The sequence below is a fragment of the Ixodes scapularis genome, unplaced genomic scaffold (assembly GCF_016920785.2).
Source record: "Ixodes scapularis isolate PalLabHiFi unplaced genomic scaffold, ASM1692078v2 PGA_scaffold3__209_contigs__length_174095766, whole genome shotgun sequence".
Lineage (NCBI taxonomy): Eukaryota > Metazoa > Arthropoda > Arachnida > Ixodida > Ixodidae > Ixodes > Ixodes scapularis.
In genome coordinates this window covers 55,862,356-55,879,116 of record NW_024609868.1, presented here as the reverse complement: position 1 = coordinate 55,879,116, position 16,761 = coordinate 55,862,356, and the positions used below count along the sequence as shown (strand labels likewise).

The following is a 16,761-nucleotide window of genomic DNA, read 5'->3' as shown; positions in this document are numbered from 1 at the left end:
CTCAATTTTCGGTTTCCCTGGTGCTTGCGGAAGTAGTCGCAAGCGCCAGGCTTGGCCTGGCGCTTGCAATTTACAAGAGCAGAAGCTGAGGCTTCTGCTCTTATAAATTGGGTTTGGCATCCGACTTGTCGAAATCTTTCGGTTGATCCGAAAGGGGAATGTATACAGAGGACCCTCTACGTGACAAAGTATGCGTTCCAGCCGTTGGCAAAGTAGAGAAATGACCCTCCGTGGTAGTACGGACAGACACGAGGAACCGCTTGCGCCGACGCGACATGGCCGGCTTCATACGTTCTGTAACATACTGGCTGCTACTTATTGTAACTTTTAAAGCGTTGACAGTAAACGGAGTACTATTGACGGGACACGTCAGGCTGGATTAGCTTGACCCTCTCCAAAACGGCCAACAGAGGACAAGAATTCGGCACACATTGGCCTTCATGCTTGGCAGAGCTGGACACGCAAGCGTGCAAGCTGCATTACTTACCAAGGCTGAAGTGGTTTGAAGGGATAGTGTAATCGGCTTGGAACGACTGGAGAGCTTTCCCTGAGTTGAGACGGGTGATGAGATAGGGTCGTTGTTCTACCACCGCGATGCCCTTGCGTACTACGCAAATAGCTGCACAGAAGGTTCATCCTTGCGATAGCGGTACCCTGTGCTGCGTTTTATTAGTTTGCCACCAATTGTTACGCAATTAAAGCTTTAGAAAAAGCGGAAATGTGTGCTCGGCAAACCTCAGTTGGATGTGGAATTTGGGAAAGCTTCCTGGCCCTCTACATTCACACGCACCTCCCAAGATTTGTTGACTGCATTAGACCGCCACCGAGCATTTTCATCGTCCGATCACATTTCTACGGCACAAAGAACCATTGCATGATACACGAAATTTATATGAAACACTCTGCGTAACTTGAAAGAAAAAACAAAAAAAAACTTTAATTTACAACAGATTGTCACATGCTTTGTATCTCCAAAAAGCGCTTCTGAAGAGAATATGTATGTACCCAGGGAAGGAAAGTTTAACAAAATTTATGTTCATGTTTAAAAAATATCTGATCTCAAATAGTATCGGCAACTGTAAAAAAAGGGGGGGGGAAAGTCCATGCTAAAACAAGTTGCACCATGAAAGTCTTCCAAGTGACTGGGTAACGGACTAGATTAAAAAATGAAATAAAAAATCTTGGGTAACGGAGTCGGTCCGGGTCACTACAACGATATAAAAAGAAACCAAAAACTAAAACACTAATATAAGGCGGTTCACACAAAAGAGCCAGTGGAAGCCCGCTACTATGCTACATGATCGCAGCTTTTGCTGTACTCCACACAACTAATAACATAATAGCTTTTCTTCTAGAACAGTCTACCTATAATTCCTACCCAGTCTAGTCTCTACTTTGCGTATGCCCTTTAATGCGCTGAGTTGCCTTCTTACCTTTAAAGGTGGTCGGCAGTACGTCGGGTTCAGGCGAGGCTTCTTCAGACCCAATCCCATACGTCCGTTGTTCTCATATGCGCGTCCGCAGCACATTCCGAACAGAAAAGAGGGTACTCGCTCAAACTCGCCTGTTCGCATAGCGGGAACCCATCGTTTTGAAATCTCGGTGTGGGGAGAAAGGGTGGTAAGCGGGAAGAACAAGTGCGACGAGCGCTTTTCGTGCAAGCCGACAGCTACACATGAGTACGGCATGGTGCAACAGCGCGAGTCAGTTGGTTCGGCGCCACGAGAATTCTGCAAAGCCGTGAACAAACAAGAGAATCATCCACACGTCAGACGATTTAGTCAATAGCACGACCCGTCAACGGGTAAAAGCAAGCGCTATGCGGAGCTAGAATGACGACGGCTCGAAAAGTCAGTAGAGCAGCCTACAAGGGAAGCGCGGCCAACCGCGGCGGGGTCCCTCAGCCGGACCTTTTGTGACGTCAGCTGACGGGCTTCCTCCTCTCCCCTTTCCCTCTGCTTCGGAGGGGCGTGGCTTCAGCACTACTTTGAAGGCGCTTTTCCGGTTAATCCACGCATAAAATGACCAAACCAATTTGATATTCGTGATGGCTGAAGTCAATTGACCAGGCTCGGGTGTTTTTTCTTCTATTTAAAACCGCTTCAGCTTCCCTTTAAATTTTTGAAAGGGGAGAAAGCAGACGTCTTAAAACTGATAGTAGATTGTAGTTTTGGAAAAATAAATTTGTTTAGCCTTCTCTGGTTCGCAAAATGTGTGAAAATTAAGACCCATGGAGATAAGCTCATATAGCCTAGTAGCAATCCATTCGCAGTGATTCAGTTGGCAACCAAACAGTGATTAGATGGCAAGCAGGGATTTGGAGAGGCACTAAAAGAACCGGAAGGTGTGCTCCCCTATGCTGATGAAACTGGCGTCTTTAAAACTACACCACAGGCATTCGCGGAGGCTATAGAAAAGAGGTATGACTCTAGGATAGCACACAAAATAATTACATGGATGTGCTCACATCTTGCAGAAAGGATGTCACGTGCATGAAAATTGTATAACACTTTGTTTGATGGCAGATGTTGAAATAGTGACTGTTTTCTAGAAAAGCCTTTGCAGATTTTGAAGGATCCCGGACCTCTCTTTAAAAACTGCTGGTTTGGAAGACCAGTGTTCAAAGCGGGCTTAGCCTGCACTCTGGTCTGGTGGGGATATAAAATTAGAAGCAGAAAGCAGCATAAATTTATTACAGTCAACTCTCGTTATCGCAAACGTCAGATTAACAAATTTTTCAGATTTAGGAAAATTTTAAAAATCTGTTTTCGACTTTTTTTATGGCGTCAATGTAAAAATATTGTAGTAGGAATTTCAAAATACTGAGTATCTCAGAACACCTCAATATTATGAATTCATTTCCTAAAAAAATGAACGGAAGATTTTGTGTTCTCCTGCTACTTGGCGGCTTTTGCCACTAGGAGGCTCCCGAGACTGACAACCATCATCATGAGCAAACATTGGTTGGTGGCAAGTGCGCCCTTATTGCTAAGTGCTAGGCCCTAGGTCTCGTCGCGTTGACCGGTGGGACTTCTTGCCAACTTCCTTGCATCTTGAGCTTTGGTTTTATTTACTGATGATTTCCTCTTCTCAAGACGGTTCTTCTGAAAATGCCAGTCCAACCAGTAGGTGTCAAGCGCCCAGACGAAAGCAATGGGAGCACACTGTGGGGCGAAGTTACCGAGAAGCTTGCCGTGGGACACTCTGGTGGAGTTGGAGGATTACGTGCTGTGCGACGATGCAGCGTGGACGTCGGCAGAGCGGACGTCCGAGGACATTTTAAACAACGTCCGCGAAAAGGATGACTGGAGCGACCAGAACACCCAGAACGATGAAGGTGCAAAGGCAGCGCTTGCGGATCGACAGGAAGAATCTGTCTCCACCTTCGATGTCCTGTGTGCCATCGGATAGTTGTTCATGGTCCTTGGAAGCTGTACCATTATGACCAAGGCGCTTGAAAACATCGACGACATGGAATCATTCATTGTGCAGTGTTTGTGCCGCATCTACCAAAAAAAGATTATGCGTGTCTTCTAATAGATGTGCTGTGTTCCATCGTGTGTACCGTAAAATACTGAGCGTCCGTCCATTCCGCGCCCCACCCTTTAATTTTGTAACATTTGCAATATACACAAAGGACATATGTTTACATTTTGTTGACCTAAGGAGAGCCCATCCCTTAGTTTTACACGATTGTCTCCAAATTTGAATGGGTGCTCGATCGGGATTTTACGGCAATGCTTTTTGATCAGAAACGACCAAGTGAAATCTTGTTGCAGAGGCAGGTTATTTATTTTTGCCCCAATTTAGTTATTATAGTGCCGATCTAAGAATTTTTTTTCACTATAGCAATATTCTAGAATAAGGAGCAATTTTTGGTAGTCTTGTCAAATTCGTTATATCAAGATTTGACTGTATATAGTGTTTTATGTTTGGATGTCATGACGTAATCTTTATAGTGTATAGTCTTTTAAGAGTAAATAGCTTCCCTGAGAACACTTTCGGGCAGCACAATTTTTGGCAGGGAGTTGTATCCGTTATGTTAGCCTATCCTCGCTTGTCCTGGAGGTTAACTCGCGGTGTTTCGTGCAGGACTCCCAGCTGGTGACCAAGTTCCTGCCAGCGCTGATGTCCCTGATGGTGGACGACCAGGTGAGTGTGCCGGCTTGGGGGGGCAAGACAGACGGGCGGCGTAGCCTGGAACGCGTCTTCGACCAGCGCGTTTGCCGTCCCATCTCGCCTATGCATCGAAGATGGTCTTGAAATGGCAACAAATTACATTGCCGGAGCCGGCGTGTCATTCCGGCGGATGTCGCATTCCCGGCGTAGAAATGCTAGCGAAAGAAGGCGACCAGATGCCAAAGTCGCCATCGTCGTGGCATTCCATCTCATATCTGCTTTGGTTTTTGTCGCTCATCCGACTGCGGAGCGTCTGCCACTTCTGCCTCTGCTGCCACGCCGCCGCCGGGATCGCAGCAGGCAACGACGCATGGAGGTGGGAAGCTTCTGGCGGTGACACGAAGCCACCAGAGGTGAAGCCACAAGTGTGGAAGGACACGCCCCCAACAACGACCAAAACCAAGAGACGCTGTTGGACGAAAAGGAGAGCCGAATCGGCGCCAACAGCCATTTGGGTGGGCCTCAGGCATGTCCGAGGATGACCGAAACGGCTGTTGGCACAAAGATGGCTCTCCTTTTCATCCTATAGTGTCCCAGTTTTTGTCATTGTTGAGGGCGTGTCTTTCCGCACTTCTGGCTTCACCTTCGTGACGTCGCCGGGCAGATGTCAAGAGACCACATTTGAGGACGCGGTGAATGCGCCGGTCAGAGAGGCACTCCAGGCACTTTACGTAGCATGGGGCGGCACCGATCGGACTGGGGGTGTGCAGGTGCGGAGCCTGAGTGCACGTCTGCCCCAAGACGACAGGGAGTCAGCCATCACCACCATCGAGCACTCGGGGCCTCCTCCGGACGCCTACCAGGCCTACGTGCAGGAGAACTCTGTGGCCAGTGTGCTGGCACTCTACTACACCTTCTCCACAGGTTGGTGCTCGCTGATTTTGGGGGATGCTTGAAAAGCCGTGGCATTCTTGCCTCCAGAACGATACAGTAACCCCTAACCCCTTGTCGACTCGAGACTGGGTGTGTCGGATCGTCCGTAAATTTGAAAATGTTGGGAATGTCGCCGAGTGAACCCTGTAGTTGCCTCAGATTGTTTTTTGCTCATAGTTTAGGAGTTCGAAAATAGGTCAATGGACCTTTTCCCAGTAACGAGCGCAATCTAGTGGGTTTTCTGAGAACTACAAACTAAGTGCAGCTTAAAATAGACGAACATTTGCTCTTTTTGCGTGCTATTATCCTTCGTAAGTCATCTTTTTCTTTCACTTTCATTATCGTGATTTTTTTGCCAACTAATTGCTATGTCGCGTTTTTCTCAAGCTTTTCATGAGCTACAGACCTCCCAAGAACTACGCAATTTTTATAATTAGTTTATAAATGAGATTTATTGCATTTATAATTGTCTTGTTAAGTCATCTTCTTTCACTTCCATTTTTGTAGCACAATTTGCTTTGGTCTTCAATAGCTTATCATCTAATAAAGTCATGAAAAGAAACATATTTTTACTGCAACACTCGCAATCCATGAAGACTACGGTGAATGAAGTACACCACGATGGGGTGCAAGGTTGGCCGTGGTACGACAGATGAATCCAAAACTCGGATTTTCGTTGACCCTTTTCCTAGAATGCCCCTCAGCAACTAGGGACACTCCAGTTTTGTTTGTTGCAAGTAGACCAATCTCACTTGTGTGACGTTGTCATAACCATAATCCACAAGAGGCAGGCACCTGTGCTCAGTATAGCTTGTGCTGTCTCGTGCAACAGAAAAACTGCAGTTCCCGTGCTGCGTTGCGACATTGGGGGTGTAACGAAATAGACTACTTTTAAAAATCCTCGCATGCAACGCTGTCTGCGTTGCAGTATGGGGACCTCTTTGGTTTTGATTTTGATTGACCCATTGACGAAATGATGCATCTCAGCACTGAATTAAAATAAATTCAACGCTCTCTTGCATTGCGCCCATTTATTTTTGAGTCAGTTGAAACACGTACCTTCAGCGGACGTAAGGACCTGCCTAGACTTAATGAGGAGTAGGAGTAAGGCCTGCCGCGTCCTGTACCCTTCTGGCAAACTGGTTACCACTCCAGAGTGCAGCGCGACCCTGCCGGATCACGGATCATTTAAGAAGCCTAGGACATTGAGATGATGAAACAGGATGATCGGCCCAGTTCAAGTCTTCTTGTACCTTTGTTTACCTGCGTACAAACTCTGGTACATCGGGAGCCCCAAGAAACGTGTCCCAGCTTTCTATCAGTCTTGGTAAGCGACCGCATAAATTTAAGGATAGTCGCATATCTGAAAATGCGTGCACTTTATTCAGTCGGGGAGGGAGGTTGTGAATTGAGGTTGGCAAACCAAAACGGTGGCTAAAAGGTACCCAATATGCTTTGCGCGACACTATGCCACTAGTATCACTTCAATTTTGTTAGAGGCCTATTGGCCAATGAGATTGGTCTATTGCACTCACTCAGCATTAGACTTCAAAATGGCAGCACCCATGCAGAAAATGGGGAATGTAGCACTGACACTCTAAGCCGGGGTTTCTCAAGCCTTGGGAACACATATCTCTTGAACGGCAACCGAGGAACCTCCCCTGTTCTTGGCATTAACGCAGTAAACCACTGCAAGCCTACAGGCCTTGTAAAGAATAATGCAGATACCAGGGAATATTTGCCACACAGTTATGCATCAATGGATGGCTCGGATCTTCTTCGATAGTGCTTAAACTGGGAGAACACTATACTTACAAACAGGGACGGTCAAGGAAATTTGGTAGCTCAGGGAACCTCGGAGGGTTCCTGAGAGAACTCCCGTGTTCTTAGGAGCCGAGTTTGATAACCCAAGCTTGAAGCGTAGCCTGTTTATTTGGTCCAGAGCTCGAGTTCAATGTGAATGACGGAAGGGTGTTTGTGTTGCAGCGCGTCAGCGGGATCGCCTGGGCCTGATGCGGGTGCTGGGATCGTTGGCTGGGGCGGAGGGCCAACGTGCCTACCAGGACCCCTTCCTCCACACCCTGGTGGGCCACCTGGTGCCCCTGGGAGAGGAGTTTGCCCACGAGGACTTCTGCACAGTGGTATTTGACGAGTTCTTCCTGAGTGCCCTGAGCGGGGCCTCGGCCCTACCTGCGGCCAGGCACCTGCTGCGCCTGCTCTGGCACATCCACCCGAGGCTGCCTCATGCCCGCCTGCAGGGCTTACTCAAGGCGCTGCAACCTCTGGCTCAGGTGAACACCTTGCTGCTGTACTGCTTCCCTCGAGGTATGCCGAGGAACACTGTTAAGACCTTTTCACACACACGCCACAGTGCTATTAGTCAGCACTGGAAATATTGCTGATCTAACTGATGTAGCCGTAACTTGTCACTATATTAGTCATACAGTGTGGATACAGCACTGCATCCGTGTATGTTCAAGTCAGTGCTGAATCATCATTCCTTGTGTTGATTTAGCACTGCGATGTATGCGTGAACAGGGCTTAAGTGTGAACTGAGCATCGACGTGGACCAAGCTTGACCAGTTGGGTACCTACCCTGAATGAGGATTTTCTGCCACACTTATTGTTTCAATGGCCACCATCAAATTTTGAGGTAAGAAGAGTAAAAACTGGAAATGGCTCGTTCGTACTAACATTGTCGCACTCTATACCGCGTCTTTTTTCCTCTAAACAAACTGTGGTGCAGTTTCTCAATCAATGGTCATGGATTGTTTTCTGAAGTAGTGGTTGGGGTGTTCTTGGTGCAGATATATGCATTCATTGAAGTCAAGGGCTCTTGAGCCCCCCAAGCAGCATACTCGCGTGGCTTGTACCGCAAAATCTCAAGTTAAAAATTCAAAAAATTATTTCTTCTATGTCCATGCTTTCTGAAAGGTCTCTAGACAAAACTATGTTCAGCAGTGCCTGCACTCAGCGTCTCCTGCTAAATCCGTCAGAATGTTTCTCCGACCGTGATCTTTGGAAATTTATTATTGTTGCCACTAGTCGCACTATGTTTTGCAGCGTAATTTGCACAGGCCACTACCTCGGGTCAAGTTCCAAGTTTATTCAAAGACAATTCCACGCTTTTATATGCTCATTTTGTGTTCCTTCATCTAGCACCTCATATCAGTTGTATGTGTTAACTTTTAACGCGATAGCATATGTCGCAGAAAAGCTGATGTCGGTGGCATTGTGACAGGAAAATGCAGATTGGTCGATAGGGTCATGAAGTCACAGCCACATGACCTTGCGCGGTAATTTCAAACAACCCACAATGTCACGTGAAACGTGATGTCACACATGGAATCAGTAATTGAAACATGACATAAAATCCAAATTCAAGGTTGCCGCATGTCTCAAATGATTTCACTTTATAAAGTAATTCATTTGCCTTAAAGGAAATATATAAAGAATTTTAGGCTTAAGCGGGATTCAAACCGACGACTCTTCAGTTGCGAGCCAGCCACGCTTGCACGGCTTGGGAATGACCGAAGTTTATATGTTAAGCTATCGCATTCCACACTCAAAGGGCAGCTCCGGTTAAATTTCAATGTCGAGAAAACAATGCACTCCTGCGTCATATCATCTGCAAAGCCTACCTGTAAAATAATATGACGCAATTCTGCCTAAAAGTTTATTAAACCAGCCAACGAAGTCGGAGCAGCTCCACGGCCACCAAAATCCGCCCAATCTAGCTGACGATGCGCAGCGCTTAGAGCAGTGCAGTCAGTGCCGGTGTGTGGACACAGCTAACACTGTGCTGAACGTCAACAACTAGGATTGTCTTGTTTGTTCGTTACTTTCCGAGGCGCGGAGCGTAATGGCGAGAGAGAAAAGAGAGATTGGGGGATGCCATCTGCCACTTTCATTGAGGACGTAGCCAATGTCTCCGTACCACGTGATGTCCGGTAGTTGACAAGCAGGACCAATGTTGCCAGCCGCAGGCAAAGTTTCGGTTTTGCTTTGTGATCTTCGTTTATATATTTATTTATTTTATTCGTTCAATACCGCAACTTTATTGAGGCTTTAGCAGGGTGGACACTGTGGTACAGCAAGATACATCAATCATCACGCAAAAAGTACATGACAGTTTTAAAACACATGCTGCAAACTATGTCCCAATCGCCAAGCCGGTTCGCACAAATGATTATGATACACTTATAAAAAACATTTCAAAACTCTGTTGAGTAATTGAAAAACATATACTTTCATCACACTAACAAAAAGGTAAAAAATATAGGTATAAAAGCAATATTCAGCAGTGCTCTTGGTGACATGATCACCTATCAATGGCCAAAAAAAGGAAAGAAAGGAAGTAAGAATTCGGTCGTTATGAACACACAATAATTCAAAAACCTCATTTGCTTTATTTTCGGCTTGGGGAAATATATGTGATACTTATCTTTTATTCTTAGTCTGCTTTATCAAGTTGTGATAGGAAGGTTGCCAGAAAATCATTGCCTACAACTTCTGGGTCGAGGCAATTCCATTCATGAATTATCCTAGGAATGTATGATTGCGCTTAGACATTGTTATGGCTGGAATATTCTTTCAATGAAAGCAAGTGAGAATGTCTTGTAGTGCACGGTTAGAAAAATGAAATGTAGTCAGTTTTATTTATTGTTAGCTGGTTATTTACTAGTAGGAAATAGATTTTAAGTCGCTCCCATTGACGTCTCAAACTGAGGCTTTTAAGATTGGCAGCTGCTATTGGGTGGTTGGTGATACCGATCCACTATACGAGCTGTACACAAATCATGCTGCCTTTTGTTGGATATGCTCCAGTCTATCTTTCGCTGTTGCAGTGTAAGGGTCCCAGACTATTGCCGCATGCTCAAGGATAGGCTGTACATATGTTTTAAATGTGAGGAGTCTTACTTCTGAAGGTGGACAGTCTTTGAGAAATTGCCTTAAGTATCCCATTTTCTTAAATGCTTTCTTTAAATGAAGTTTGCAAGAAAACTATAAAAATTTTTGGAAAACTAATGACATTGAACCGTTTATTCATTGTTTTGACTTGATAATCACCTGTAATCCTAAAATGTTTGGAATTGATCAGAGTTACCCTTCAAAGGTGGAGCTTAAGCGTCCTCCTGTAATTTATTTTTTCCTTTCATATTTGAATTTTTTCTGTTTCCACCTTATTATTATGTGCTTCTATAATGCCCTTTTGGGTCTTTTAGGTTAGGTTACCATAATATAACCATGATCATTCACGGGTTAAGGATTCCGTAGGTGCCTCGCCTCCAGCACAAGCTTGTAGCTTCCTGCTAGACGTTGGCTCCATTTGCGTTGAAGTGCTATCAAAGGCAGAAAGTTCTCACTGAAGGTGTAGCCAACTACTGAATTCTTAACCTGTCACCAAGTATAGGCTTTTTATGCAGTAGAAAGAGAAATAAAATAGAGCACAAAGGGAGAGAATACGATGAAAGAAAGATGTGTTTACAAGAGCAGTGCATTGTCTGTGGTGCATCTGTTGGTTTCTCCTGTACCATTATGCTTGGATTAGTTGTTGCACAACTCGTAGTTGACTGGAGGGTGTCTCTGATGCAGGCCCATGAGACCCTGCAGCCAGCAGTGCAGGCCTTGCAGGAGAAGGTGAAGGAGCCTGCCATAGTGGAAGCCCCAGCCTCGGACTCACCCCTGCTGAGCGTGCCAGCCCCCACCCCCATCTGAGGGAAGGCAGCGAAACGGCGATCCTTTGCCACAAGTCACAAAACAGCCGCAGACCCCAAGGAGACCATTGCAGACGGAGGGGGACGAACTATATGAATTAATGCAAAAACTATGCATGCAAACAGACGAAACTCCACGTTGGGACAGTAGAAAATCAGATGGAAGGTTCTGCTGGAAATTCGAACTTCTTGCCTACGCATTAAACTTGTCCAATTTTTTGGTGGAACGAAACTTCAGGAAGAGAAAGTGGAGGAAGACAGTGAGCCAAGGGTGTCCTGACGTATTGGGGCTAATTGCAGGAAGCACGGAATAGGAGAATAGCAAGCAGCTAAAAACAATGTCATATAATTGGATTTTTTTTTTTTTTTTTTTTTTTTTTTTTTTTTTTCAGTTACAATGTTGAGATGGGTTATGCGCTTGAATTATTAAAAGCATGTTGTGGTTCGGACTATGCTGTCATTTTCTGGCATTCAGACATTTTTATACTCTATATAGTACCATTCTCTTTGGGGATGATATGTCATGCTGTGGAAAGTTCAGGCATGAACCTGTAGCCTTAGAAACCACTTTTGTTTCCCAAGTGCCGGGCATTAAATAGAGAGAGGCATTGATGTAGAACAAACTCTCGGAAACATAAATATTTAGAAGCTTGCCCTACTGAGCTAAATACATCATCACAATTTTTCTTTTTTTAATTTGTTTTAGCAAGAAATACAGATTTGGTTCAGGTGCGTCAGCAAATGTGCTCTGTAAAAGATTGAAATTAAAAACATATCAGCCGTAATAGATATGTACTTTTCCACATAGTCTTCTTCAAGTGACCTGGCAATGAAAGGTGCACTCTGGCCAAAGCAAGAAATTAATTGCTTCTTTTCAGCAATAGGGCATAGATAAAAACAACATAATTAATTATCAAACTATATCTTAAGAAGTCAAGACTAACCAATCCACTGCATGAGTGCCAAAAAATCGTTTTCACATTCTAGGCTCTTGCACAAAGGGGGGGCAAAGAAAAGTCAGTATTTCACAGAAACAATATAGCAATATCCCATCACTGAACCATTTTTCCCGACATTCTTTTCAAGTCCCATTATGGCTATTATTCCTACTAGATTATTCTGTGTCGGTTTAATACAACAATTCATGGGCCCCCTGTCTGAGCAAGCTCAAACACCTGAAACATCGCCTTTTCTTTAGCTAAGGACATTTCCAAATAATTTGTGTTGTACTTTGTACATGAGCAGGTCAAGGCACAAACAGATTGTAATTAGTAATTTAAATGAGCTAACAAACAATCTACTCTTTATAACCTTTAGCTGTCTCTATGCAAATGTGTGTTTCCGTAGTTGGTGACAGGTTAAGAGTTCAAGGGAAACGCTCCCACCCCTTCGCACTTTAGCAAAGCGAACGTTGGAGAGGATGTGACCTCCTTTCCCACATTCGCTCGTCTAAAGTGTAAAGGGGTGGGAGGAGCTTCCCCCAAACTCTTAACCTGTTACTGGCTGTAGTATGGGAACATTGCTTGTGACGTGTTGGGAGTAGTCCCCTTTCTTCTCTGAGCGATGTCACGGAGGCACTCGGCCATGATCCAGAGCCTGTGGAAGCTGCGTCCACACTCGCCCCGTTGGTCTTCGTGCTCCACGTGGAATGCGGCAAAGTCCACGTCCATGCCGCGCTGTTGCAACTCCCTCAGCACATCGCTCATCTGTTTGGTCAAAATACTTCGTTGAGTCTTGTGCTTTCTTCACTGATACTCCTGTCAGTTAAATGACTGCTTACAAACAAACTTTTAGTATACAAATATCCAAACACAGCTAGGTGACTGGTGCATGATCCTGTCGCTTGACATCATAACTTTGAGTTAGATACTCTTGTTTTCAGCCCTTTACTCAACGCTTCCACTAAACTAGGACAGCAGAGGTGTTGGAAGAAATTATTGCAGATCTCGGGTAACGTGCTAGTTCTCAACTCGTCCATGCTTTGTGATAAATGAGGAACAGCACACATGCCAAGTGTCTGTTAAATCTGGAGGCTAGTTCTCAACTCGTCCATGCTTTGTGATAAATGAGGAACAGCACACATGCCAAGTGTCTGCTAAATCTGGAGGCTAGTTCATCCTATAAAACTATGGTCTGAAAGAAAAAAAAAAACGCCTGTCACCTACCTTGAGTTGGATGATTTGGGCTGTTTCGAATGTGTCCACCAAAGAGTTTCTTTCATTATAACGGAATGTTCCCATCTGGAGCTCATCTTGTAAATCTTCGCTGAATCCAATTGAATTGCAATGCTGCAAGTGTAGGAAGTATATGGAACAAGCCACCCATGTTCAAATACCACATACGAATACAGTTCTGGTTGAGACTTAAAGTATAAGTATGGTAACTCTATGTAGAAGGCAACCCATTGAGATATCCTTTTTCTTTATTCAGTTCCCATGCAAGAAGAAAAACATTTATACTCAACATTTCTTCCTCTTAAGAAACGCTCTGCTTCCAGGGCTTGGTTAAAGTGCGATGCTGTCTCACGGCTCAATTGGGCTGTAGATTGTCCGGTGATTATTGATAAGGGAAATTTATATATTTTTTTTCTGTATCTTTATTTTTGAAACATTGATGTATTTTAAATGTCTGCTTCAGACGGATGCTAAAAACTAATTATCGGTGAAAATAACTCGTGAAAAACGAAAAGCTTATGAGTGGATTATTTCGACATAAACTTTCCAAGCAAAAATAAAAATATAAAAAAATTATTTTGCCATTGCAACTGTTTTTGTATTTTTGATGCCAAAATGGATGCTTATTGGTGTTTCTCGGTTTTACCCATTTTTCTATTTTTAACACTGTCTGATGATTATCGAAAGTGTTCTGTTAAAACTGGAAGTTCTATGCTCTACATATAACGTTTTGGCGAAAACATGATATTGTTGCTGGCACCAGGGGTGGGCGATCTGTGCGGTCGCCCAGGGCACATCAAAAGAATGGTGACGCCGCGCCTCCCCTTTAAATATATATATATATATCAGTGTGTCGAACCGAAAAACATACGGGTTCGGTTACGGTTCAGGTTCAGGTAAATTTATTTTGTTCCGGTTCAGTTCCGGTTCGATTAATTCGATCCGCGAACCGGTTCGGGGCGCTGAACCGGTTCGCGAACCGGTTCGGAAACTATAAATGACAAATTGCAACATCAAAATAAATTACAAATAAAACATCTGAAATCAGCACATACGAAACGGGATACATCGTAGTGTAAGGCTCGGGGATTTCTACCAGGAATGGTTTCTTTATGTGCACTCAAAGGTTATCTCACCGACGTTTACGCATTCGGACTTCATCTAATTGGGTCCGACGCAGTAGCTGTAAAATCCGCGACCTCCTTACAAACCCACTTACAAGTAGAACTCGCTAACTATCCCGCCACCTCGGCGTGTAAGCAATTGGAGGAACAGTGGGGAGAAAATACAGCTTTCTTTATTTGAACTAGCCTTCGGTAACTCAAATTAGACCCTTAAAGAAGTTTTCATTGAACAAGATACGGAATATGAAAAACACTTCACGAACGCAACGCCAGAAGGACGTAATAGGATAAATATTAAAATAGAAGAGTTCGCTGTCTCACAAATATGTTAGCTTCTAAGTGCCTATACGAAACCGGATGCATTATTATCAAACTCCACAGCCTTCTCTTTTCTCATTCCGATGGAAGCAAGCTTCAAGAACTCGCTCGTTCTAGAAACGTGTTATGAAATGAGCACACAGCAGCATTTAGGATTTACGAGGTTGTAGAAAAATAAAATCCCGTGACGCGATTTTTTTTTTTTTTTTTTTTTGCACAGCCTTTTAATTTTCTTTTTTCCGTGCAAGCCGCGACCAGCGCAATACTGGTTCCTATGTCAAGATTCATGGATGCAGCGTTTATATTCCTAAGACTGAGTGGAGAAGAAAAATATGTAAGCGAGGTGTGTGTCAGTTGCAAATGGCATTGATAGCACATTCATTGTCAACAGCGCGTGGCCGAACCATTTTGACATGAGCCGGTAACCGTTATTTTTTTCCGGTTCAGTTCCGGTTCGGGTTCATCGTGATAACAATATAACGGTTCGGGTTCAGTTCCGGAAAAAATACCGGTTCGGTTCCGGTTCGACACCCTGATATATATATATATATATATATATATATATATTTTTTTTTTTTTTTACTTTTTGATTTATTTGAACACTGCGCCCGACACTCGAGCGCCGTTCGTTTTCTGTGAATCTGGAGGAAAGGTGAGTGGGCAAGTTCACCACTTTTCAGGTAAAACCGGAGAGAAGCTCACCACATAGCCAACAGATGTGAAAGAAACCGTACCTCGGACCTTATTTGTGTAATATTGTGTGTGAAATGGTGGCAAAATAATTTATATATTTGTAATGTTCTAAACAATACTTGAGACGCCCTTTCGTCGACTCCTTAAATCCCTCTCAATTCATATTTTTTTTCACCCTTTTAATGGTTTTACTTTTCCTGATCTTTTTTTTTTTTAATTTGGTGATTTCTTTGGGATTGTTTTGAGACTCGTATAATTCCAGAGTGTGTGTGTGTATTGGGGGAGGGGGGCAGGGGCAGGTCGCTTCATCGAACATGTTTTATCGTTTCCGCGTACTTTGGATGCGTGCCATCAGAAAACGCGGTAGCACAGCAGAGAATTGGACTCTCGTCGAACATTGTTTTGGAGAATCCGCTCGTAAAACCGTTTGCACAGCGACAATCACAGAAGAAAACACTGAAATAAAGATGGTTCCTGACAATCAATTTTCATTCGTGTTCTCCACCTTAAAGTTGGAAGAGATTTTATGGGATTCAGGAGGTTGCAAATGGAAAGTTCTGTATGTGTGATGTCGGTGTCCGATGGGAAAAGATTAAACTAAACACAGGGTGTCACAAAAAAAAAAAAAAAAATACAGGGTATTTTTTTTTACCGCAGAAATAAATTAGGCATCGCCGAACGCTCATTCTCCGCCCAAAGGTAGCGCTAGAGGTCACAACCAGATGCCATAGTTTCAGCCCGATCCGATACCTTATTCAAAAGAGTGACTTTCTCAAAATTTCAAAAGGAAAATGGAGCCCACTTTTGCCCGTTTTCGGTTTCTGGTGCCCATGGAGCCCCATGTATTCGAAAACTCCGTCGGGGGCCATTTTCCCATTGAAATTTTCAGAAAAGCACTTAAAACTTTTGATTAAGGTATCAAATCGAGCTGAAACTTTGGCATCTGGTTGTGACCCCTAGCGCTACCTTTGGGCGGAGAATGAGCGTTCGGCGATGCCTATAGTTTATTTTCGCGGTTAAAAAAAAAGGAAAAAAAAGAAGCTCTGTAATTTGTTTTTTTCTTGTGACACCCTGTATGTTTTCATGTTGATACGTGTGCTTTACTTTTGCAACTGGCGATTTTATGGTGAGCTCTCCTCCAGTATGCTTGTTTTCCTTTTTTTTTCTGTCGTTTGTTTTACCATTTTGCCGGGGGTCAGTGTTTGGCAACAAACAAGTTATAGATGGTGTTGCCGCTGAGATGCCTCGGTAAAATCGCGATTATTGACGCGCCGAAGCGTTGTTCAATGAATGCACCTCTGTGAAAGGTAGCAGCGCCATGCTCCTGCAGGGTCTGCGTATCTCTTCGATGTCGGGTCCCTTCATGGTGAAGCGCAGCAAGCTCATGCTCAGCGACAGAACCAGTCGGAACTTGTTCCGTGCCCCGATGGGCGGGCTCAGTATCCTCAGAGCGTCGTCCTGGCAAGGGAAAGTCATGACTCCATGCGTGCTTTAGGCTTTGGTTTCAAGTATTAGTAACACAAGTTTCAATGGAGCTTCCGCAACAATCCCTAAAGGCCGCGCATCTCGCACCGTGCCCCCGCATTATCTACCGGGTAACCAGTCACCAGTGTGGGTAAAGTACTTCTAAAAAGTACTTGAAGTAAAGTATCAAGTAAATGAAAGGTTATGTACTTCAACTAA

At 44.2% G+C, this 16,761-nt stretch overlaps 1 protein-coding gene across 1 annotated transcript in view; it reads left to right on the top strand.

Annotated features, from left to right (window-relative positions):
* LOC115320819 (negative elongation factor B) overlaps positions 1-11,218 on the top strand; it is a 35,626-nt gene extending 24,408 nt beyond the window's left edge. Inside the window, exons 6-9 of the mRNA XM_029981037.4 lie at positions 4,093-4,152; positions 4,890-5,043; positions 7,039-7,343; positions 10,648-11,218. Coding sequence (XP_029836897.1) covers positions 4,093-4,152; positions 4,890-5,043; positions 7,039-7,343; positions 10,648-10,770 — 642 coding nt within the window. The 3' untranslated portion in view covers positions 10,771-11,218. The remainder of the gene's footprint in view (positions 1-4,092; positions 4,153-4,889; positions 5,044-7,038; positions 7,344-10,647) is intronic.
* The last annotated feature ends 5,543 nt before the right edge of the window (positions 11,219-16,761 follow it).